Here is a 22858-nt window from a genome sequence, read left to right as displayed (position 1 = left end):
AAACCATAGTAACATACTCTGAGGATATCTCGAAGCCTTTCACTACATGTTCATGCAACTTGCAAGACAGGCGAGTATTGAAGCGGATTGTTTATCATAAGTTACTAATCAAAACGATGTTGTCTCTTGACTCGATGTTGTACAATAAATGATGCGTACTTTGAATTATCGCTTGTACACTTCTTACGAGATAAACGAAAAAGGTTACCGACAAAGTACTTTTAAAAAAGAATTTACCAAAACATAAATAAAAACAAAACAAAATTAGCATATAGCGCTTGCAGGCTCCACGACAACGGAAACATTTAAGCAGTTCTACAAGGAAGGCTCAAGACAGATTATGTAATCATGTGATGTTGTTAAGTTTGATTAGTAATTCTGTATCGCATGTATACAGTAATAGTGGCTGAATTAGCGAATTAGTAGGGTACCAATCATTTAAAACATTAACAATTAAATGATATTGAAATTATATACAGTATGTTTTGAATACTCGTGAATTCATCAAAACGTTATCAATATGATATCTTAAACATACTTTTGTTTGTAAGTTGTAACACAAACTCGTTATAGAGCAGGAACTGGTTGCGGAGTCAGATTTGGTGATGTTATACTATAGTTTTAGATGAATATGGCCCAGTATAGGCCCATTAAAGTTAGTAAATGGCCCATAAAATGAAATGTAAGCGAGGATAAGTGAGATCAATATAGAGCTAAAGCGCTGAAGCTGATAAGGCTTGGTTACTCTGCTTTTCCCAAGTAGTACTGGGTTGTGCAAACATGGCGACGAGCTCTCATCTTCTTGTTCCTCAGGTTCGTATTTTCTCTGACTCACAGACCCACTTGTGATTCTGTTCCTTTCGAATTCTCTATTTATCCTGTGCTGATTTTTTCCTTTTTGTGGAGACAGGCACTGCACATGATTCCGAGAATCCCTACTAAGAATCTAGGTGTTTCTTCATTTATACTATCAGTGAACTCTCGGATTTCAGTTTCTAGGGTTTCTCTAAAACACTCCATCTCGAACTTTGGCTTCGCAATGGATTCCAGGAAGAGAAGGGAGTTTGTCGCTAAAGCCGAAGAGAGCACTGAAGGTGAAGACACTGAAGCAGTTTCGGAGGATGTTGCTGAAACAGTAGAAGCCACTGAGGTGGAGGAAGATAAACCTCCGTGGAAGCCAAGGACTAAGCTCGGAGATGTCATGGGGGTAAGTTATAATATCAAATGTGTGTTCTATAATAATATGTGCCATGTTCGTTTTTATCTGATGCTACATTTTTGATATTGCAGCAACGAAAGAGATGTTGATGAAATGTTGATTTGGTTTTTGTTAATGTAGATACTGAACCAGAAAGCAATTGAGGTTTCAGAGAAAGTAAGACCGGTTCCAGAGATTAGGACAGGGGACATTGTAGAGATCAAACTGGCAAGTTCTTGTTCTTGGCACATCATATGAAGCCCATTATGAAATAAAAATGAAAGATTTGATTTTTACAAGGTGGTGGGTTTGATTTTTACAGGAAGTTCCTGAGAACAGACGTAGGCTATCCATCTACAAAGGGATAGTGATGTCTAGGCAAAACGCAGGCATCCACACTACTATTCGTATCCGGAGAATCATTGCAGGCATCGGTGTTGAAATCGTTTTTCCTATGTAAGTATCTCTTCTTCCTTGCCACTCTTAATTATATCCACACACTAGCTCTGGCATGGCATATTGTTAAATATGAATGTTAATAATATTGGAGCTTTTAGGTGGGGTTAGACTGTTTAGAGTTAAGAGTCTTTGATCATTTGGATGTTTTGGAGCTTTTTGGCTTTGGGAGTGATCAAGGAGTATGGACTAGAAGGCAAACTGTATATGGTCTCATCTTGCTCTTCCTTTAACTTGAAAAATATGGAGAGTTTTGATTCTGAATCTTATCATAATAAATGCATCATTTATTTTCATGTAAAATTGAAAAACATTTGCTACTTCAAGTATGAAAATATAGAACTATCACAGAATAGTGCATCAAACTTAGTCTTTTGATCACTGTAAGCTAGCTAACATACAAGTTTCCACTTGTTGTAAAATAGGCTGGATACTACAATGAAATGGGGCTTAATAATATGTATCTGATGTTTTTTTTGATTTGAACAGATACTCGCCCAACATAAAGGAGATAAAAGTGGTGAGTCACAGGAAAGTGAGAAGAGCAAGGCTTTACTATCTCAGGGACAAACTTCCTCGTCTCTCTACTTTTAAATGAGGACCAGTCTTGTGCTGTATTCAACCTCCAAAGGTAGACTCTTGTCTCCACCCTCTTCTTTGTAAGAATTGTTTGTTTGTTTGTTTGCTTGCTTGTCTTTTGGATTTTGTTACTCTTCATGTAATATTACAGTGACATTTGAGAAAAGTAAATCAAAATGTTTGGTGAGGCTCCCTGTCCATGTTTTGATCTTGAGTAGGAAATTAAATTTATAGTCAGTTCTTATCAATGATTTTCCAGGTAAAGCAGACAAAATATTCTGGGAAATCATCTCGAGTATTTTCTTGTCTCTTTCATCTCTAATGATAACTACGACTGTCTTAATGTTTTCGTCGTCATTGATTATTTTAATCTCGCGTTTATGTCCGATATATTTAATTAGTACCCAGTGCCCACCCACACTAATCATTAATGGTCAGGGAAAGATTAAAAAAATAAAAAATAAAGTAGAAAATTAATAGTGAGGAATGAAAATGGCCAACCACCTGAAAGCCCACTAGGACAATTAGCTTTATATAAATTAATTAAACCAATAAAAACCTGCCACGTCTTTGGCTCTTATTTCCAGCCTGTCGCAAACTCTCTCTTCTTCCCCGTAGTTCCCGGAGACGACACCGGAGGAACTTTGCTTCGACTTCACGTGGCCGCTCCACGAAGCGCCTTGGGTTTCTTCCCGCATATCTCTCTCTCTCTCTAGAAAATTTCCCGTGCCTTGGTCACCACCAACCGAACCAGAGGAGGAGAGCGATTTCCGGAAGAGAGAGAAATAAGCAGAAGCGGTCTTCGCTGATCAGACGTTGGACCCGTGACTTTTTTGTTTTATTCTCTTCTTCTTCTTCAGGTTTTGATCCGTATCTTTTTCACTTAACTTCTCACTGATTCTATTTTTCTCTTTTCCCCTTTCCGATACCTTTTTTTTTTGTTTTCTGGAGGAAAAAAAAATTAGAATCTGGAATTGTTTTGAATTGGATTTGGATGTGTTGTATAGGTTCGAAGGTGTAGAGATTGATTGATTGATAGATTCTTGTGTGGCAATGTCTGGCGTTGGCGAGAACCAGCTTATCTCCATTGTACCTGATGAACTCAAGTTCCTTTGTAAGCATTCCCCCCCCCCCACTCTCGATCATCGTGCCATGCATATATGATCATCTCTCTTAGTTTATTTGTGAAATATCTTTACTTTTTTTTGTTAGAAATGCTGATGATAATGGTTTCTCTTTAAACCTGCCCATCTTTTGTTACACCAAATCTCCATGTTCCTCAATCTCTTTGAGCTTATGGTCTTAACTTAGAAAACCGTGAACTGTTGATGAATACATTTTTGGGGGTTGATTCTCTTAAAGCATGTGAAGGAGATTGTTATTAGCTCTATCAAATTGATTATGTTGGATGCTCTCATGAGAATATATATATTTTTGATATATTGTATCAGTCGAACTCGAGAAGCAAAGCTACTGCGATCTTAAAGTTGCCAATAAAACTGAAGACTACGTTGCTTTCAAGGTATTTCCTTCTCCTACCACAACTTCATTTGCTTTCTTTCTCTGATCAAGTCCAAAATTAACTTCGTCTTTGTGTTTTTCTTCTCTAAAATCAGGTGAAAACAACATCTCCAAAAAAGTATTTTGTAAGACCCAACACTGGTGTCATTCAGCCATGGGACTCCTGCATCATTCGAGGTTTTACACTCATTCATTCTTCATAACTCCTTCCCTCATTGCCAGTTTTTAAAAACTTAAAAAAATGATTAACATCTTCTAAAATTGGTAGTTACTCTACAAGCGCAAAGGGAGTATCCTCCAGATATGCAGTGCAAAGACAAGTTTCTCCTTCAAAGTACCCTTGTCCCTCCACACACTGATGTTGATGACCTTCCCCAAGACACTGTAAGTCACTGCTTTGAAAACATTATTATTATTATTATTATTATCCAGAATCATGTTTTTTTGTATTTGTGTGAGGATAAAAATTGGCACTAAATCTCTGCCATGTCTGTGTTTTAGTTTACAAAGGACAGTGGGAAAACGTTAACAGAGTGTAAGCTCAAGGTCTCTTATATCTCCTCCTCCACAACCCAAAGATCCTCTGAATCTGGAGCAACCAATGGCGATGGAAATGGCTCTGAAACCATCTCTGTGAGTACCAACCACATCCACTCTACTATTCAATCTGCATGTATCATTGACTTACTGCACATTCTCTTAAGAGCATTATATTATTAACTTTTGTGCTAACCAACCATGATAGTAACAAAAGCCTTATAGTAGGATGATTCTGTAAAGTTTTGGACCTCCTGCACAGATAGACACTTCATTAAGTAGTCCCCTTTTTGTGATAGTTGTATTAATCTATAGTGCAAAAATATAGGTATATATAGAATACAAGTTTAGAACCAAAGTGCAAAACAGAGTACTTATTAGTGAACAAAAAGATCAGGAGAAACATCAAACATCAAAGTCGTCAAATAGAGAGAAGAACAATAGCACATGGAACCCTAACTTTAAACTTAGGTTACGGTATATAAGACTAACTTAGGGTTTGAAAAGAGCTTTTATGTGACGCTAAAGATGTGTTACAAATCTAACTCGGTTTAGCAGTTTAAATTTGGCAAACCAATTCGGTTTGACTTAAAATCAATTAAGGCGTTGCTTTAGGAGCCTTAGGTTTAGTAAGAAAGCGTAGAAAGCGCTCGCTTTGTGTAAGTCGCCACGCCTTGAGGTGCTGAGGCGATGAAGACATCGCCAGACCTCGCCTAGCGCCATGGCGCCAAAAGCGAGCGCTTTTTTAAACCAAGATTAATACAGACTTTCATTTCCATCCATCCTTTTTTTTGTTTTGAGGCTATAGAAACTGTAATTCTGAGTCTTTCTTCATACGGTGAACAAATGCACCTCACAGAATCTCATAATTCACCACATCGTAGTTTAAGAGAGATTTAGTTCTTCCCTTGTTTTAGTTCCACTCTAACTTCCTTACCATTAACATGTATGGTCAGACTATACAGCGGCTGAAGGAAGAGCGAGATGCAGCTGTTAAGCAAACACAACAGCTGCAACATGAACTGGTAATCCCTCCATAAACTTTTCCTTGGTATTCTATCATTTGATTAATCAGATGCCATTGCTTAGTTACAAAGGATCTTGCCAAACATGTTTTGAAATGACATTGCAGGAGATGGTGAAGAAACGAAGAATGAACAGCGGAAATGGGTTATCCTTAAAGTTGGCAGCTTTGGTTGGACTCATAGGACTCATCATCGGCTTCATCCTAAAACTCACCTTAGCTTCTCCCACATAAAAAGCTAGCAGCATCTTCTCCGCATGATCTACCATCTCCAACATATGTAACCGCAGGAATCAAAACGGCGTCAAACATTTTGGGGGTATTCTACTCTGTTAACTCTCAGTATCAAAGCTATATCTCTCCTTATCCCTCTCTCTCTCTCAGTCTTTCTCTCTATGATCTGTTTTAGTTTGTTTTGTCCATCAAAAAGTTTGCTTCTTTGTCAGTGATATTGGATGTACATTTTTTTGACCCAACAGAAACTTTCGTGATTTGACTTTACTCTTTCACTACTTCAGTATTGGTCCCAAGTTATGTTATAAATTTGATTTGGTTGTTACATAAGATCTAACTTAAAACCCCAATAGGGTCGGTAGTATGGAGAACAACCGTTCGGACACAGGCAGTTGGTAGATTTTAGGATAATTACATCTAATTTGAGAACACAGCATCTTTAGTTAGTTTTGTTTATGTTTTTGTGTAAATACAAAATTGTTATACATTTCTGTATAGAGTCTGATGATAGCTTTTTTTTATTCTGTTAAATATACAGAATTTGATAAGTGTTTTTCTTCTACTTTCTCAATGGTAGTTGGAGACAGTAAATGAGAGTGACTCACAATGAACTACTTTTATTAAGGTTGCTTTCAGCTCTTACAGACCCAAGCAAGGAACTGGCAGTAAGGTAGCATTATTAATAACTTTGTACATAAACAGAAACGGAAGCATCAATGCAAAAGTAACAGAAGCATATCTGACATGAAAGCAAAAGACTCCAAACCTACTGTTATGTTATGATTAGCTATAGGCTATAGCTTTTGCCAAGCAAAATTCCTTTTCTAAAACATCAATCAGTCTGATACTATCTCTCCTCACCCAAAAAGGACCTTTTCCATCTCACACTAGTGATATCTCAAGTTAGTTGAATCTTGATCAGGAACTCTACGAAGCTTGAACTTAAACACAAGACTACCTCCACGTCCCCTCTCTCGCCAATACTCCTCAACCAAGTACAACCCATCATAAACATAACACTTTCCTCTCGGGTCCTTTACGCCACGTATCACTCTCACCGGAGTCTTTGCCTCCATGCAATTAGCCAAAGCCAAGTTCCCCGTTTCAAGCTTCTGATCTTTGACCACTGTCTGATCCTTGCTCGTCAAGTTACCTCCCTGTCCTGAGTAAATCATCACATCAGAGTTAAACCTATCCGTGTAACCATTCCCTTCCGACGAAATGATGCTCGTAGCTAGCTTCAAGCCTCCTCTTTTGGTTATGTAGTCAATGCCACCTCTGATGTCGAAATGGAGACCGATCAAGTTGAGTTCTGACTTGTACTGGAACTTATCTCCGATTTCGATTCCGGGGACCGGTCCAATCATCTTCTCAGCGTTCACATGCATCCCATGGTTCATTAGGATGGCTCGTGCTTCGTAATGCCGCCCGGGTTGGTCTTTGTTCAGCGCTTTAAACACGAGTTTGAAAATACGCAACACCTTTTGAACTTGCTCGCGTGGGGTGAGAGCTTTGGTAACCTGGTTGAGTCCAAGTCTTTGACTTGGTTTATGAGTCATTGGTCTTCTTAGCGCATCTGCATCACCGTTCTCAGGTGAGCTTCTCTGTTTTTCCACAGCTTTGGCTAACAAAAGCTTCCTCTCACTGCTGGTGGATGAATGTGAATGTGAAAGTTGTCTCCTTCTGCTCTGAGAAGCACTTAGCCTGAAAGCTTCCTCTGAACTCAAAGGCTTAACCTTGCTTCCACAAGATTTACTGTAAGATGAAACAGATCTTCCTCTGTCAACACTACTCCTAGCCGGGACATTGAAGCCGGCTTTCTTCATAATCTCATCAATCGATTCAGCTTCGTTAACAGGACAACCAGGCCTGTGGTGGTAACCACGATTAGCAACACCACTCGGTTCATGTCGTGTCTCACTTGCGGCTTGAACAACCTCACGACCATTCACGCTTCTACGATTCTGAACAGAGCGAGTCCCACATCCATATGGAAAATCTCTAACAGCAGAGACCCTTTTTTTCTTATCGGAAAGGGATCTCATTTCGATAATCTTCCTGCACACATACAAAGGCAACATCTTAGTAACACTAAACATTTATCTTCTACCACACATATACAAAGGCAACATCTTAGCAACTCTAAAGGCATCATCTTCCAATGAATGAACAGTAGCAAGAACAAAGTGTTGAGAAGACAATCTACATCGATTATACACTTGATTTCAACCTAATGTTCTAGAAACTTCCCCCTGCTACACAAAACCCAATCGAACGGCACAATAATGAATGAGTTTATCTCAGACAGTCAAACACAGAGATTCAGAAGAACCGAAGCATGAGATTAATCCAAAGAACACAGAGGTGACGAAGAGCAAGTCACCAATCACAGAGCGTCTTATGTAAAATGGTCATAAACAGCGAAAAAACAAAAACAAAAAGAAGACAATGAGAGAAAACTCACCTGTGTAAGTAGCGAGATGATGATGATGATCTTCTTCTTCTTCTCGTAGGAGTATTTGCTTAGGGCTCGGAGAACGAGAGATGTCACTGAAAAGAAAAGACCGTTTGATTAATTTGCGAGTTTGGACTTTTTTTTTTTTTAAACGAAATGTTATTGAGGAACCGCTAGGGCCACTAAACTACATTAATGCATTTCAGTTATAACCTTCTAGCCGCAATTATGCGAATTAATAGCAAAACCTAATTAATTTTAACTCATAATCACGTGATGCGTTATATCATATGTCAATTGTGTATGATGTTGTGATGTTTAGTCTTCCATGGCATTTACTCTCATTACATAATTAAACTTTTCTTTCCTTTCTCTGTCTCATTTTACTTTATTACTCCTAGATATATGCTTATAGAAACTCAGAAGTCTATGACAATTCAAATTTCTCTTTCTAAAAATACTTGTATGAATTTATTCTATATTAATATGCAGTGTTTCTGTTTTTTCTTTCCAATTTACTCTTACTACTGTGAAATAATTTTGTAGATTTGTGATGTCTCGTTCAGTAGAACCTCTATAAATTAATAATGTTGGGATTTTGAAATTTTATTAATTTATAAAAGTTTTCTTATTTAGATTTCCTATTTTAAGATATATTTATTCTAAGGTAAGAAAAATATTTGATTCTATTGTATAGACATTAATTGTTATTTTATGAAATTTGACATTTATATTAATTTTATTATATTATTTGGTATATATAATAAATATTGCATAGAACTTAAATTTGGTTTTAGATATAATATTACTAAATCTTTTCAAAAATATATTAAGTGTTAAGATAATATAAAGATAATTCCATTGAAAATATAAAACAAACAATATAGTAATAAGTTCTTACTTATATAAAATATGTATATATATATTATTAATTTATAATTTTAATGGGACCATATATTTACATAGAAAAATTATTATCTTATTATTTTATCGATTTGTGTCAAATTTTGAACCGGCCTAAGTTAGGACCGGTAAAATTTATTAATTTATAAAGATTATTAATTTATCGAGTATTAATTTATAGAGGTTCCACGGTATAGAAAAAGAAGACTTGTATCAAGTTCAACTAAAATTTATTTTTTGGGTAAAAAAACTCAAAAGAAACCAATTAATGACATACTGGTATATTATAGCTGATAAATAAAAGCCCATGAAATTAAATTAATAGGTTATCAAATCTTGTAAAAATATGGATGGTAAAACTTTCAAATATAAACATAAATTTTCTTAAAATATAATTTTATATTAACATTAAATGTTCATAACTTAATAATTTCATTCATGATCAATGAAATTTTATTGAACATCACATATATAGTATGAATAGTTGAAAACGATAATCTAGAGCGATTTGACATATCATTAAAAAATAAATGAACACTCGGAATTGAGATTTTTTTCTTAACTCATCTCAAAACCTAAGAGCATGATTAACCCGAAGTTAAGAACCTCATTCTAAGAACCCCGGGTTAATCATGGTCTAACATCGTCAATGTTAACATCGCAACAATTGAAAAGAAATTCACAAACTTGTCAATAACTATATACTTTCAAGACACTTACGTTGAAGAAGATTTTGTTGCAAGAAGATTTTGTTGCTAGAAGATTTGTTTTGTGTATTGTGAAATATAATTACTAAAGGAACGTACGGTGTCTATTTATAGGAGAAGATCAGGTGATCACTAAGTTTGCTTAGTCACCAAATTTAATTTTTTTTCGGAGACGGCCAATTTTTTTATCTTAAGAGTCTAAATAGGCAAACACATTAGTCTAACATTTTGTCAAGTTCAGACGTATTCAATTTTTTACCAATTTATAAAAAATAGTTCAACGGTATTTATTAAGAAGATTATTAAATATTTTTTTTATTCAGACGTATTCAATTTTTACCAATTCATAAAAAAATAGTTCAACGATATTTATTAAGAAGATTATTAAATATTTATTTTTATTCAGACGTATTCATTTTTTTACCAATTTATAAAAAAATAGTTCAACGGTATTTATTAAGAAGATTATTAAACATTTCTTTTTATTCAGACGTATTCATTTTTTTACCAATTTATAAAAAAATAGTTCAACGGTATTTATTAAGAAGATTATTAAATATTTATTTTTATCATAATAAATATAATTTGTGATATTCTCTTTGTGTATAACTTTTTTTAAAAAAAACTGTTAGATTTTATATATTTATAACAGTTATTTGTAGGATTTCCTCGTTTTCTTAATTTCATAGTTAAGTAAATAACTTTAGAGTTATATTGATTGATAAAAATTGCACAGCTAAGTAAACTTTTTTTGTAACTAAATATTTTTTGACAACATTGTAACTAACTTTTAGTCTCATCCTTTCAAGAAAATGGAAAAAAACATTATATAACTAAATAATTATTTCTTAACTAAATATTAATTAAAAAATAACGCATAATGTTTTATTAAATAAATTAAAATGCATTCAACATAAACACATAAAATTATTGTAATTCACTAAACACTAAATATATAAAATATTGTTAGTTTTGAGTATTACAAAAAATATACTTCGTTCGAAGTAGGAAAGTGTAGATATTTGTTTGAAGTTTACTCTTAGAACAACAGTTTAGTTCCATGTTTGACTAAAATCTTTAGACAATTGAACAGCAGACTTCACTATTTAATTATTTTTTGATAATGTTTTTGTCTTTTTTGTTAAACACAAATTTGATACTGAGAGAAAAGTTTCTTGTAGGGAAGTCTCTTTTCAACAGATTTCTTCTCAAGTGTGCTTTCCAAAGTTCAATTTTTTTTTTTTTTTTTTTGTAACTTATCCAAAGTTCAATTTTTGGTTAAAAGAAAAATTAACTTGGTTTTGGTGGAGATTTCAGATGAACTCACTTTTTTGTTTATAAAGGATAACTAATAAACTTCAAATAAAGTTATTATTGAAACCCTCAGGTCATTTACAAAATTAACGTATGCGTTGATCAAAAGACGTTAGAGAAATCTCTCAGCAGACTTCAAATGAAATATGATTTCGTGATACAAATATTATGAAAACAAAAGTCAAGTGAATAATTGTTTAGATCTGATGTGAGTTCGAGTTTAGCTTCTTAATCACCCACAACTTTGAACTTCAGCTGTAGAAAGGAAACTCAAGTCACTACTAAACAAAAAAAAAAATCAAATTTCAAAAAGTAAATATTATTGGTTCCAAGTCAACGAGGTTGACCAGGAATTTTACAAAGCTTAAACTTGTACATACTCTTACCACTAACTCCTTTCTCTAACCAATACTTATCAACTAAGTACAACCCATCATAGACATAACGCTTCCCTTTACCATCCCATCTCTCCATGCCACGTATCACTCTCACTTCGGTCTTGTGTTTCATGCTGTTAGCTAAAGCTAAGTTGCCCTTTAGCATCTTCTGATCTTCAGTTTTGTTTTCATGCTTGCTTATCACGTTACCTCCTTCACCTGTATAAATCACAACACCAGCATCAAACTTATCGTTGTAACCATATCCCTCAGAGGCAACGATGCATGTCGCGTACTTCACACCTCCTACTTCCATGTAGTCGATCCCGCACATGGTCTTGAAGTGAAGCCCGACAAGACGAAGTTCTGTTTTGTACTGGAACTCGTCGCCAATGTTGATTCCGGGGACTTGTCCGATTCTCTTCTCTGTGTTCACGTGTCTCCCCTCGCTCTCTAGGAAAGCTTGTGCTTTGATGTCTATTCTAGCCGTAGCGTCAAATGAATCTCCACCGCGTCTCGCTTGTTTGTTTCGATCCAGCTCTCTGTAGACATCTTTAAAAGCACGCAAGACCTCAAGAACTTTCTCACGAGGTGTAGGAGGTGCAGCAACAACATGATCAGAGTGTTGAGACTCTGGTTCTTGTTTGGAACAACTTCCTTTGTGTTTAGGAGCTCCAAGAACACGACCATGATAAGAGCTTCGTAACGGGGATTCTTGTTTGAGACCACGATCGTGTTTAGAGGTTCTAAACTTTTGTTCTTCTATGAGAGAAGCTCCACTAGGTTCTGAATCTGCATCAGAGTGATCAGGACTCGGATTCTCGACAACAACATCATCACTTGTTCTTGGAGTCTTGAAATGATCTTTGTCAGGAACATTAGAGGGAGCAGTTCCACAACCAGGTGGAAAATCACGAATTGCATAGACAATTGGTCGCTTACGAGCACGATCCATCTTCTTGTACAAACATTACAAAATACACAATATCAAATTTCTTTAATTCAAAACAATTTCTATAAATTTTGAGGCAACATTTTCACTAGAAAATATCCAGAGAGAAGTCTTTTATAAAAAAAAATTGGTTTTATGCACCTTTTACAGTGTTACAAAAGAAAAATGCACCTTTTACAGATCGTTGGAGGAAATTCAAAGATAATTTAAAAAAAAAATAGCAAATAGGATTTAAATCCACTTTCATTTTCTTGGAGAAGAGGAAAAAAGATGAAACCTAGACCTAAGACGAATCCAGCTCAAAGAAGACAGATCAGGAATAAAAAGTTAAATGTAAGATCAGAAAGTTCACTGAGTAAGAAGAAAAAACAAAGACTTTGAAGATATTACCAGACAAATCACGACACGAGTAAAGACTCATCGATCTACTCTTCTACGTCTTTTCTTTGGGTGTAAAATGTTAAATTCATGCCAAAAGCTGTTTTTTTTCTCTCTTTACAGAGAATGTGGAAGAGCACTTATTACAACAGATTTAGAAAAGAGAGGAAGCAATAACAGAGGAAACATTAGGAGACAGTTTTAGCAAAAAAAAAAAAAAAAAAACATTAGGAGACAGCAGACGAGAGGGAGAAGAAGACCTGCAGAAGCGACGGGGAAGAAGGTGACGTGGCGATGGTGGGATAGACAAGAGACGGTCCCGGATGAGCCGATCAACCTGCGCTATGACTCCGGCTTGTGGTGAAGTGTTGGAAAATATGGTGATTTGGCTCAGGAGAAGTCACGTGAAATTTTGGTGAAGTGTTGAATATGATGAGTTGGTGCAGAGTTTGATAAATAGACAAAGATGTGTACTTAATGTCTCTCATGTTTTGGGGTCCATACCTTTAACTTTAATTAAGGGTTGTGGTGATGTTCTAAAAATTAAAATGAACCTGAAAAATGGCAAATATACTTTATTATTAGGTGGACGGACCACGTTTGATATGATAATGATTCCAATGTCATGTACTATGCTTTACTTACAAAGTTACTTGGATAATATGGCTAACTAGATCTCGATCCGCACAACCGCGCAGATTTTTGTTTTCATTTATTTTTATATAAATATTTTGTTTTCAATTCTAAATTGATATATATTATAATATATATGTGTTTATCAATTTTTAAAACATAATAAGTTTACGGCATATTTTTTTCATTGAATAGATTGTTTCAAACTTTTAAATGTATTTGTATCTTCTTCTATATATATATTTTTGAATTATTATTTCATTATTAAAATCGTAACTATATATATAAAGATTAGTAAAATATTTTTTTATTGTCATATTCGAAAATATTGTAACATTTCATAAATTTAGAAAGTTTTTAAAAAATTAAACTTTTCGCTTTATAGATTTATATTATCGAGTAAATATTTAAACATTTAGTTTTTGTTTAATTTTTAAAATAAACTATATAGTTTAAAATTTGTTTTCATTGGTTAAAGGTAGTAAAGATTAATCATTGTTAGATAATATGATTTTTGTTATTTAAAAAAATCTTTATAATTTTAAAAGTTAACATCGACAAATATTTAAATAATTAACATATGGATGTATAATATTACAACATTAAATTATATCTATTTAATTTATATTATATATAAATTTAATGGATCATTTATTGTTTAAATCCAATTATTGTTAGCCCAATAAAAATTTCTGGTAGGCCTAAAATTTAAATGATAAGATTCGAGATTAAATGTAATATGACTTTCTAGGAATATGTCTATTATATCTATTTTAAAAAAAATTCACATATGAATAAAGTTTTGTGACTTCTGTTTTAATATATAAGATGCAATAGTCAACTTTCATATGTTTTCTTTTGTGTTTTAGTAACCAACTGTTAGAGTTGGGTTTAACCGTCGGTTTAAGCCGCAAATCTGATTCGGCTATCTGAGACTTATCTTCTCCCAAAAGCCCATTAACATTCAAAGGCCTATATTACATAGAGCTAATAAATAATCAAGTCAAACCTTTGACCAAATCATAGTCAATAGTCTTGAATTCAATATGATTACTTATTCCAATTAGAGAAATTTGGACGCATATACATGGTAGGATTTAAATAGAGTCTCTAACCATAACAACAACTAAACTATGATATTTATGTATTAATTATCATATTACCTTTTCTCACTTTCACCTCTCTTTTTTAATTCACTTTCTAAGTTTAAAAAAATATATAATTTGAATTTTTATATACTTATAAAAAACATAGATTTGTTTTTGTAGATTACATGTTTTGAATTTTGTAAAATTGACATATATTTATAAATTAAATATATACAGCTATAATAAAACTTTGTACTATTCTATTTACGAAAGACAAAACGGAACAATAGTGATATAATTTATTTTTCTTCCATCTCTTCTTCGGTATCTCTCTTCAATCACCATCTCTCCCTCTATGAGTCTCTCCGGTCTCCATCTTTATCTCCCTCCCATTTCTCTCTTTATTTCACTCTCTATCTCCCTACTTTTTCTATCTCTCTAATATGTAATGTTCAGATAATATATTGTGGTATTCTATTCTATTTACGAAGAGTAAAATAGAATTAGAATTACTCTCTCTCTCTCTCTCTCTCTCTCTCTCTCTCTCTCTCTCTCTCTCTCTCTCTCTCTCTCTCTCTCTCTCTCTCTCTCAGACATCCCCATCCTCTTCTATCTATTCGACATCCCCATCTTCTTCTATCTATTTGTCATCTTCCCTCTTTCTCCCCTCCATCGCTCTTTCTCTCTCTCTTTCCATCGTCTTCTGTAAATTACCCTTCCAATTTTTTTTCCATAATCTCCATCTTTGCATTTTTTCTTCTCCTTTTATCCTCATCTTTTTTGTTGTTCATATATCCGTTCATATGATATACTATATAGTTATCAAACATAGAATTGTATATTTTTATTCTTTGTAATATATAAGCTATATTGTTTCTTTACGTAATGTATTTTACACTAAACATTTGGCCTACAAATAAATATGTTCTTTAATATTGCCCACTGCTTAAACTGCGTTAAACCCTATAAATAAATAGTACTATAGAACTCAAATTATTTTCTACCATTACATTTTATGTTTGAAATAATCTATTATATATATGTGTTATACATATAATAGTATATGTTTCTAGCGTATGGTAATACACATGCTCACGCGCCGTGAAGGACTATAACGTCTGATTAGGTCACAAATTGACACATTTCTCGAGGCATCGCTATATTTTTAATTGTCAGATCTCATATGAATATCGAGCAAATTGACCCTTCCAATTAATAGCTATAAATGACTTTATCTCCACCTAGAAATCAAATACGAAAAGATGAGAGTTGTTTTAACTAAAAAGAACTCTCCATGAGAGAAAAATGAAAAAATGAGAAGATAATAAATAGGGAAGAATATCTCACACATTCATCATCTATTCCGACATAAGATCCACATATTCATCCTCAAAAGGAAGTCATTTACTCATTCTTCATATCTCTTTATATCATTTATTTGCACTTGTTATCATTCAGCTACTTTTTGTCTAACTTCTCAAACTACATAACATAATTGTTAAATTGTCTAGCTGCCAGTCTGTTTAGACCATCTCTAATGGTTTACTCTATTTTAGAGTAGTTTTTACTCTAAAATAAAGTAACTCTAAAATAGAGTCTAGTTTTCTTCAAATGGTTTACTCTATATTTAATTCTGAAAAATATTCTTTTTTTTTATTTTATGACAAATATCTTTTACTTACAAAATTTACAAATTGATCTATTATATTTTATTTTTGACAAAGTTCTTATAAATTATATATTTAAACCAAACATTTATTATCTTAAAAATTACATTACATTATAAATTTAGGGATGTTGTGATGGGCAAAATTACCCGGCCCGGCCCGAACCCGAAAAAAAACCGCCCAAAAAATACCCTAAACTAAAAAATCCGGTCTTGTTAGGGTAACCCGCGAAAAACCTCATCTGTATTTTTTTTAGTTTTGTGATTTTTTTGTTTAAGCTTTATAGTTTTAAATTAAATTTATATATATTGAATATTTAATTTTTAATCACGTTTTATATACAATTATGATTAATTTTTAATCATGTTTGCTGACAAGCATTTGTGGAAGTTGTTAACTCCGTGAATGGGATAATAAACTTATGAAATGCAAAATAATGTGTTGGTTCAATCTTTCTTGATCATCAGTGAACTACAACGACAAGTTATGGACGCAGAAAAACGTATTTGAACTTTACCATTAGTAATCCCATAACAACGCTGTGTTGAAGTCATGATCTGAGAACGAAAACAAAAATGATCGATCCTCCTCTTGAAATAGATCATTGTCAAAACTCAAAAGCCATTAAATAATTAACCTGAACAAATGTATTGTAGAACCTGCAAACACATAACATTAAAATAAACAATGTAACTTTCCTTTTAACCTCTCACAAGAAGCTTCGATCATCAGCTAACTCCGACAAAGAAGCAAACCAAAGTAGATACTGATCTTTAACTCTCTCAATCATCAAACACAAGTGGAAACATGATTCTAATTTCTAGAGCATAGGAAACCTCTGTAAAAGACGATAGATCAATCGAAATACAAAAACCCATTTCTCAGTCTTATTAATGAAACAGAGGTGTCTCTATCAGAATCGATCGTCGTTGCAGAAAATAATATCTTATTTCTATTATGTGGCTGTGGTCACGGCTCACGGGAAGAGACAAAAGAATTAGGATAAAATAAAACATAAAATGATGTCGTTTTATTGGGCTTTTTTTTTAACCCATAGGGTACCCGACACCCGATATGGTAAACCCAATAGGGTAATTTACAAACCAAGACCTGCCCAAATAAAACCCGCTAGTTTCAAACACTAATAATACGGGTTTTTGTTTTCAAATTTTGATAGGGTTTAGGGTACCCTATGGGTAAAAAACCCATTCTTAACATCCCTAATAATAATAATACATTTAACTTAAACATCACCATTAATGTATTTTTCCCACAAATGATCAATTAACGAACTTCGAAGTGCAAAATGAGTTTCTTTATCATTGATTTTTCTAAATCGACCAAAAAAACTCTTCAGATCGAATATTATCATTCTCTGGTGTTTGAACCTCTCGAGGTGGAGCTTCTATTCCCACTTCAATTGGTGCGTCAAGATCACGTTCATCCTCAATTATCATGTTGTGTAGAATTATACATGTAGTCATGATGTCATGTAACACATTTTTCCCATGTTTGGAGTATTATTAAAGACTTTGAAAAGTTTAAAGATGGTGTTGCCCATGCTAAACGCATATCAATATCAATCCCTGAGAATACATGTTCAGAGTTAGAAAATCATTTCCTTGATTCTCCCACGCAAACATCTCCAGGTTTGCCTCCATTTTCTTTAAACTTAAGTGATGGCGAGGGGAATATCAGCGGATCTCCCTCTCCTCGCCCAAGTGGGATAAAAAATCCAAAAATGAAACGAAAACTTGGTGATCAAACAACATCGGTTATCAATACCTTAAAAGATGGAAAATACAAATTTTTTGGAGCAACTAAAGAAGACAAGGGCACAACGAGAATATCACTTGGAGATTCAAAAGAAGAATTATGCTTTGAATGAGCTGAAGGAAGAAAACAAATATTTATTTTGTGACTTGAATTTAGTGCAAGATCCAAAAGTTCGTGCATATTTTCAAGAGAAACGAACACGAATTTTACAAAAAAAAAGACATGGTCAACAACATGAACAAGAAGATACTCTTTCATTTACCTCATTTGGACAATACTTTAACAATCTTGGTGGATCTGGAGGCAATTTACCCGAATATTAAATCACAATTATCTATAATTTAAATTTTATGTTATGTTGCTTATTTTCTATTTAGTATTTGTTTTCTTTGGCTAATTTTTTAGAATTATTTTTTTTAATTTTAATGCTTTTTTTCTTTGGCTAATATGTACATTGTGTTGAAGAGAATTATGTGATGTTTGCATAACTAAATTACATAAATAGTTACAAAATAAATGATTAAAAACTAAAAGGGCTAAAGTATAAATAAAAAAGTTTCACTCCATAAGAACATCTTCAATAGTGCTTCAAAATGAGGAAAATTCATCTCCAATGGTACTTTATTTTGAGGGAAAAAAAGAGGATATGAACAGTATTCCCTCAAATTTGAGGGAACACTATTCACAACCTCATTTTGATGTCAAACTTTTTTTATTTACATAATGGTCCTTTACTTTTTGACAATCTTTATTTTATATATAAACAAAGCATTAACACTAAACATAACTTTTATAACTTTATATCCAACAGGTATATACTGATTAAACTTGTTAAAATATAATTACCAATAATTAGTTATTAAAATATAAATTATAATTTATAATTTTATAAATTATAATATATAATTAAAAGAAAATAAGATAGAAAACACTTCTCTCTTCGAAATGTGTTGATTGATCATTTGTTGAAAAAAATATAGTGATAGTACTGTTTAAGTAAAATTCTACTATTATTTGTATGTTGTTATGTATTTTTATTAATGTAACAAATATTTGATTTTTATAAGTTAAAGTTTGGTTAAATTGTAAAATTTTAAAATAAATGAGTATAATCTAAAATCTTATAAAATAAAGTGTTATTTTCAATAAATAAGAAGTTGAAAAATGAATATAATAAAAATTAAGGGAGAAAAAGAAGGGAACCATTGGAGCAAATCACAAACTCATTTTGAGGAATAAAATGAGGGAAACCATTGGAGATGGTCTAATAGAGTAAGAAATAAAGCTACTCCAAATATAGAGTAAAAAATAGAGTTACACTATTTTAGAGTGGGATATAGAGTGAGGTTGGCGAAGATTTACTTTATAATAGAGTTTGGTGTAGGAAATAGAGTGGAGTTAGAGATGCCCTTGGCTACCAAACTACCTAGCTGCCAAGTTGCTTTGTCGACCTGCCGACTTGGTGAGTTGACGATCTAATGACCTTGAAACCTGACTACCTGGAGACCTGACGATCTGGAGACCTGACGACATGCCGACCTGAAGACCTAATCGCCTATCTGAAGAAGAGAACTCTCTTATAGCTTTCTATCTAAAAAACAAACCAATATAACTACCTTAACTAGGAGCTCTCTCGAGCAATCACACCTCATACTTCACATACAAGATATTTCCTAACAACTATGTTTGACTTGATCCCGATAAAAATACATATACATTTTTTTCTAAAGACAACTCATAATATGTTTAACTTCATCAGTGACCAGTTCTTGGAAATTTGCTCATTGGACAAAAATTGAGAACATTTTATCTCGAAGACAACACAGTTAATATGACATAGAGTTTAAAGGACCTTTCATAAGTATGGAGCAATGAATGCGGAATGGAGCTCAAGGAAAGCTTCCTTACCGCAAAATCAATCAAACTCTAATCCTATTTTCTGAATGGATTTTAGGATCAATCACCAACATTGACTTTTTTTTTGGCGGCCATCACGGACATTGATTAAATGGTGAAAAACATAATATCCTGTTTGTTTCATACAAAATGCAATTACTGCTACTGCCTTGTTGGTTTCATATAAACAACGAATAAAGTATTCATGACACCTACATATTACCATAAATATGTAACATAAACTTTGCGTCTGTAAAAAGATGTTGCTATCAATAATTCAAGAAGATGACAAAAATATGAGAAGTTGTTTTCACACTATATTTTAGAAAATTTGATAACGATATTTTAATCTTTTTATGTAAGAACGCGTATATATAATACATATACAAATTGTTTCTCTCTTGTTTTTTATTTATTTGTAAATCATAACTCTAAAAAATTAATCAACTGATGTTCTAACAAATAGTAGTCTATTGAGAAAAACTATTTGTACTATATAACATAAAAAATCTTTTATTTAAGATAATGATTTAGAGTCTATTTGCTCAGCAAACAATCTTACTTTATCATTTATTTATTTTTTAACGCTGATTTATTATGATCTTACAATTATGATATGAGAAAGATTACATGCTTTCTGAAGACCTACACCTAACTGCATCACCTGAGCCATCCTATGAAGATCCACGTCTGGCAAGATTTACTTGCACCATGTTGAAGATCTCATGTAAGTCTTTTTTCCGTAGTCTGCATAATTGTTTAATAAATCGCTCTCTTCGGGACTTGTAACCTGGATTTCCTGTAATCTGCAATAAATTGCATAGTCTGGGATTCAAACCCCAAACCTGGGTGTAGAAACCTTTAAACCTTAACCAATAGGCTACGGTGCTTCCACAATTTTATCATTTACTTGATTCACTAAAAATAACTGCGACCAAAACACATAAGAAAAACATGAATCTGATAGAGTGTTGAAGCTGATTAATGGACAATTTGAGTAATTGATTTTCTTTATATATAATATATAATTTAATTTACGTCTTCTGTTGATAACATATAATAAAAGAAAAAAATATCACACCATATGATAATTTCATGCATGTAACTGTGTTGAAAAATAAAATTGATAAAAAGATTAAAAAGTAAAAATGATTCTTAAATTACCATATCATCGTTACATTGATTTATATAATTCAACACTCTTTTTTATATTTTCTGATACTCTACATCATCTTTTCTCTTCAACCTTTAATACCCATTTTATATTTTCTGATACTCGCATCCCATGGATCATCTGGTTCCTGTGGAAGGCGCGTAATGCAAAGGTCTTTGATAACAAGGAGATCTCGCCAATGGAAGTGATACAATCAGCGACGTCAGAGGCGGAGAATTGGCGACTGGCGCAAATCAATTCGGAAGTTACAGAGGAGAACGCCAACACTCCTTTGCCGGAGCTACTGTATAGACTGCCACAGAGACCGTTTTGTCGGTTTGACGCGTTATGGAAAGGAGATGATACTCGATATGGTGGCGGACTCGTGATAGAGAATGAGGATGGGACTACAACTTTCGGTTCATTTGTTAGTAACCGATCGCTGTCTCCCCTACACGCAGAGTTCGGTACTCTGCTGTGGGCCATGAAATCCTCGCTATTTCTCGGTCACGAATTGATGGCCTTTGAATCAGATTGCCTGCAACTGGTTAGGCTCATTGAGGAAGAAGAAGAATGACCAAGTCTTATGGCTGAGTTTGATGAATTCCTTACTCTTCAGTTCTAAGTTTTTGTTATGCTCCATTTCTTTTGTCTCACGTTTGAAGAACGTCCGAGCTGATCGCCTTGTGAAAGGGGCGCGGTCTCGAGGTTTTTGCTTTTCCCATGTAAACTCTGAGGTCCCAGCTTGGCTAGTGCTAGACACCATTTGGTTGGAATCATCTTAATAAAAATATGGAGCTTTTGATGCCAAAAAAAAAAGTTGTTTAAAAATGCAAGATCCTACTAGGGGGGACGCAAGTGTATGTGTATGGGTCACTCAAGTCACCTCTACTATATTTTGTTTCTTCTTAAATAATTTAATTTAATTTGGTTAAATTTCTTATTTTAGAGAAGAATATGAAAAAGTGCCTCCTATCCAATCTGATTTTATCTGTCATGCTTTTAATATTGTGTCTAGATTCACCCATGCACATTACCCTACCATTTTAAATTTATATTTTATCTTTTATAGTTTAACGGCTGTAAATTACTAATATTTTTTATTGTAATTAACTTAAATAGCTAAAATGACATAGTTTTAATATTTATATTTTATATTATATATTTATATTTTTAACTCGTTAAAAATACTAAAATTACTAATAGAAAAATAAAATATGTTTATATCTAAATGAAATGAGATTGGTTTCTATTTATAGATCAAACAAGTAACTAATTTTGCTATTTTTTCAAAAAGTTTTAATATTAAATAATTGAGTTTGAATAATATGAGTGAGAAAAAACCATAAAAAATTGGATAACCAATAAATTGAACGGATGAATTTTATTTGGGTCATCCGTCTCTACATGCATACAGCATTTTTCCCAGTTAAAAAGCTAACACATGGCAGTTTAGACTTGCTTTTCTCACTTGTTTTCAAAAAAATTAACATCTTCACTGCATCACTTTCAACATTTGAAGTATTGATTCAACTGCTGCGTTATTAATCTAATGCGAAGGGTGAGTTTCCTTATTGGTTTTGTAGCAAATAAAAAAATATAATGTGGAATCAATACACTTCCGTAAATAGTTACATAAACTTTCAGACTTTCACTTCTAAAACAAAGTTTTGCTGTTAATAGTTCAAAAAATTGCTACGCAATATTAACATGTTATGCATTAAGAAAAGTTGATTTCACATTACATCTTAGGAAAAATGGCATATAGCAAGCTTTTAGTTGATTTCACAATACATCTTAGGAAAAATGGCATTAAGCAAGCTTTTTTCTTTAAAAAGGCATATAGTGAATAAAAATGAATTTTGACGGAAGTTTTTACAAATTTCTTAGAACTCACTAAGTTTTAGGGGCCCAAGAAAGAAAAATATTTTGCCAGTTTCATCACATTTCACATTTCACATTTCTCAGAAATGCTTAAAATAAAAGAGTTCTCTCTTTAATGGAGAGAAA

The 22858-nt window shown here is 33.0% G+C and overlaps 4 protein-coding genes across 7 annotated transcripts; 2 read left to right on the top strand and 2 right to left on the bottom strand.

Moving 5' to 3' along the window:
* The first annotated feature begins 710 nt into the window (after window positions 1–710).
* On the top strand, window positions 711–2427 carry LOC106306736 (50S ribosomal protein L19-2, chloroplastic). The gene is made up of 5 exons (XM_013743463.1): window positions 711–813; window positions 911–1207; window positions 1340–1426; window positions 1521–1654; window positions 2144–2427. Exons 1-5 carry the CDS (start codon window positions 781–783, stop codon window positions 2250–2252), a joined length of 660 nt encoding a protein of 219 aa, XP_013598917.1. The 5' UTR covers window positions 711–780; the 3' UTR covers window positions 2253–2427.
* A 365-nt stretch (window positions 2428–2792) lies between these two features.
* On the top strand, window positions 2793–5832 carry LOC106306737 (vesicle-associated protein 2-1). 3 transcript variants are annotated; one of them, XM_013743466.1, is made up of 8 exons: window positions 2793–3093; window positions 3241–3347; window positions 3685–3755; window positions 3850–3931; window positions 4023–4138; window positions 4256–4387; window positions 5257–5316; window positions 5424–5832. In XM_013743466.1, exons 2-8 carry the CDS (start codon window positions 3287–3289, stop codon window positions 5547–5549), a joined length of 648 nt encoding a protein of 215 aa, XP_013598920.1. In that variant the 5' UTR covers window positions 2793–3093; window positions 3241–3286; the 3' UTR covers window positions 5550–5832. The 3 variants fall into 3 exon arrangements, with proteins under 3 accessions (XP_013598920.1, XP_013598919.1, XP_013598918.1); XM_013743465.1 differs by having other exon boundaries at window positions 2794–3093; window positions 3255–3347; window positions 5248–5316; XM_013743464.1 differs by having other exon boundaries at window positions 2794–3093; window positions 5248–5316.
* A 403-nt stretch (window positions 5833–6235) lies between these two features.
* On the bottom strand, window positions 6236–7630 carry LOC106303021 (YDG domain-containing protein At5g47160). The gene has a single exon (XM_013739399.1). The coding sequence runs from the start codon at window positions 7628–7630 to the stop codon at window positions 6437–6439; it is 1194 nt and encodes a 397-aa protein (XP_013594853.1). The 3' UTR covers window positions 6236–6436.
* Window positions 7631–11224: 3594 nt separating this feature from the next.
* On the bottom strand, window positions 11225–13112 carry LOC106303955 (YDG domain-containing protein At5g47150-like). Of its 2 annotated transcripts, none has more exons than XM_013740315.1 (2): window positions 12896–13112; window positions 11225–12263 (listed from the first exon to the last, which is right to left on the bottom strand). In XM_013740315.1, exon 2 carries the CDS (start codon window positions 12258–12260, stop codon window positions 11262–11264), a length of 999 nt encoding a protein of 332 aa, XP_013595769.1. In that variant the 5' UTR covers window positions 12261–12263; window positions 12896–13112; the 3' UTR covers window positions 11225–11261. The 2 variants fall into 2 exon arrangements, with proteins under 2 accessions (XP_013595769.1, XP_013595768.1); XM_013740314.1 differs by having other exon boundaries at window positions 11225–12260; window positions 12896–13111.
* Between the last annotated feature and the right edge of the window lie 9746 nt (window positions 13113–22858).

This window comes from Brassica oleracea, chromosome C7, assembly GCF_000695525.1.
Source record: "Brassica oleracea var. oleracea cultivar TO1000 chromosome C7, BOL, whole genome shotgun sequence".
Lineage (NCBI taxonomy): Eukaryota > Viridiplantae > Streptophyta > Magnoliopsida > Brassicales > Brassicaceae > Brassica > Brassica oleracea.
Note: the sequence above shows the minus strand (reverse complement) of the source record. Positions and strands in the feature narration are given on the sequence as shown.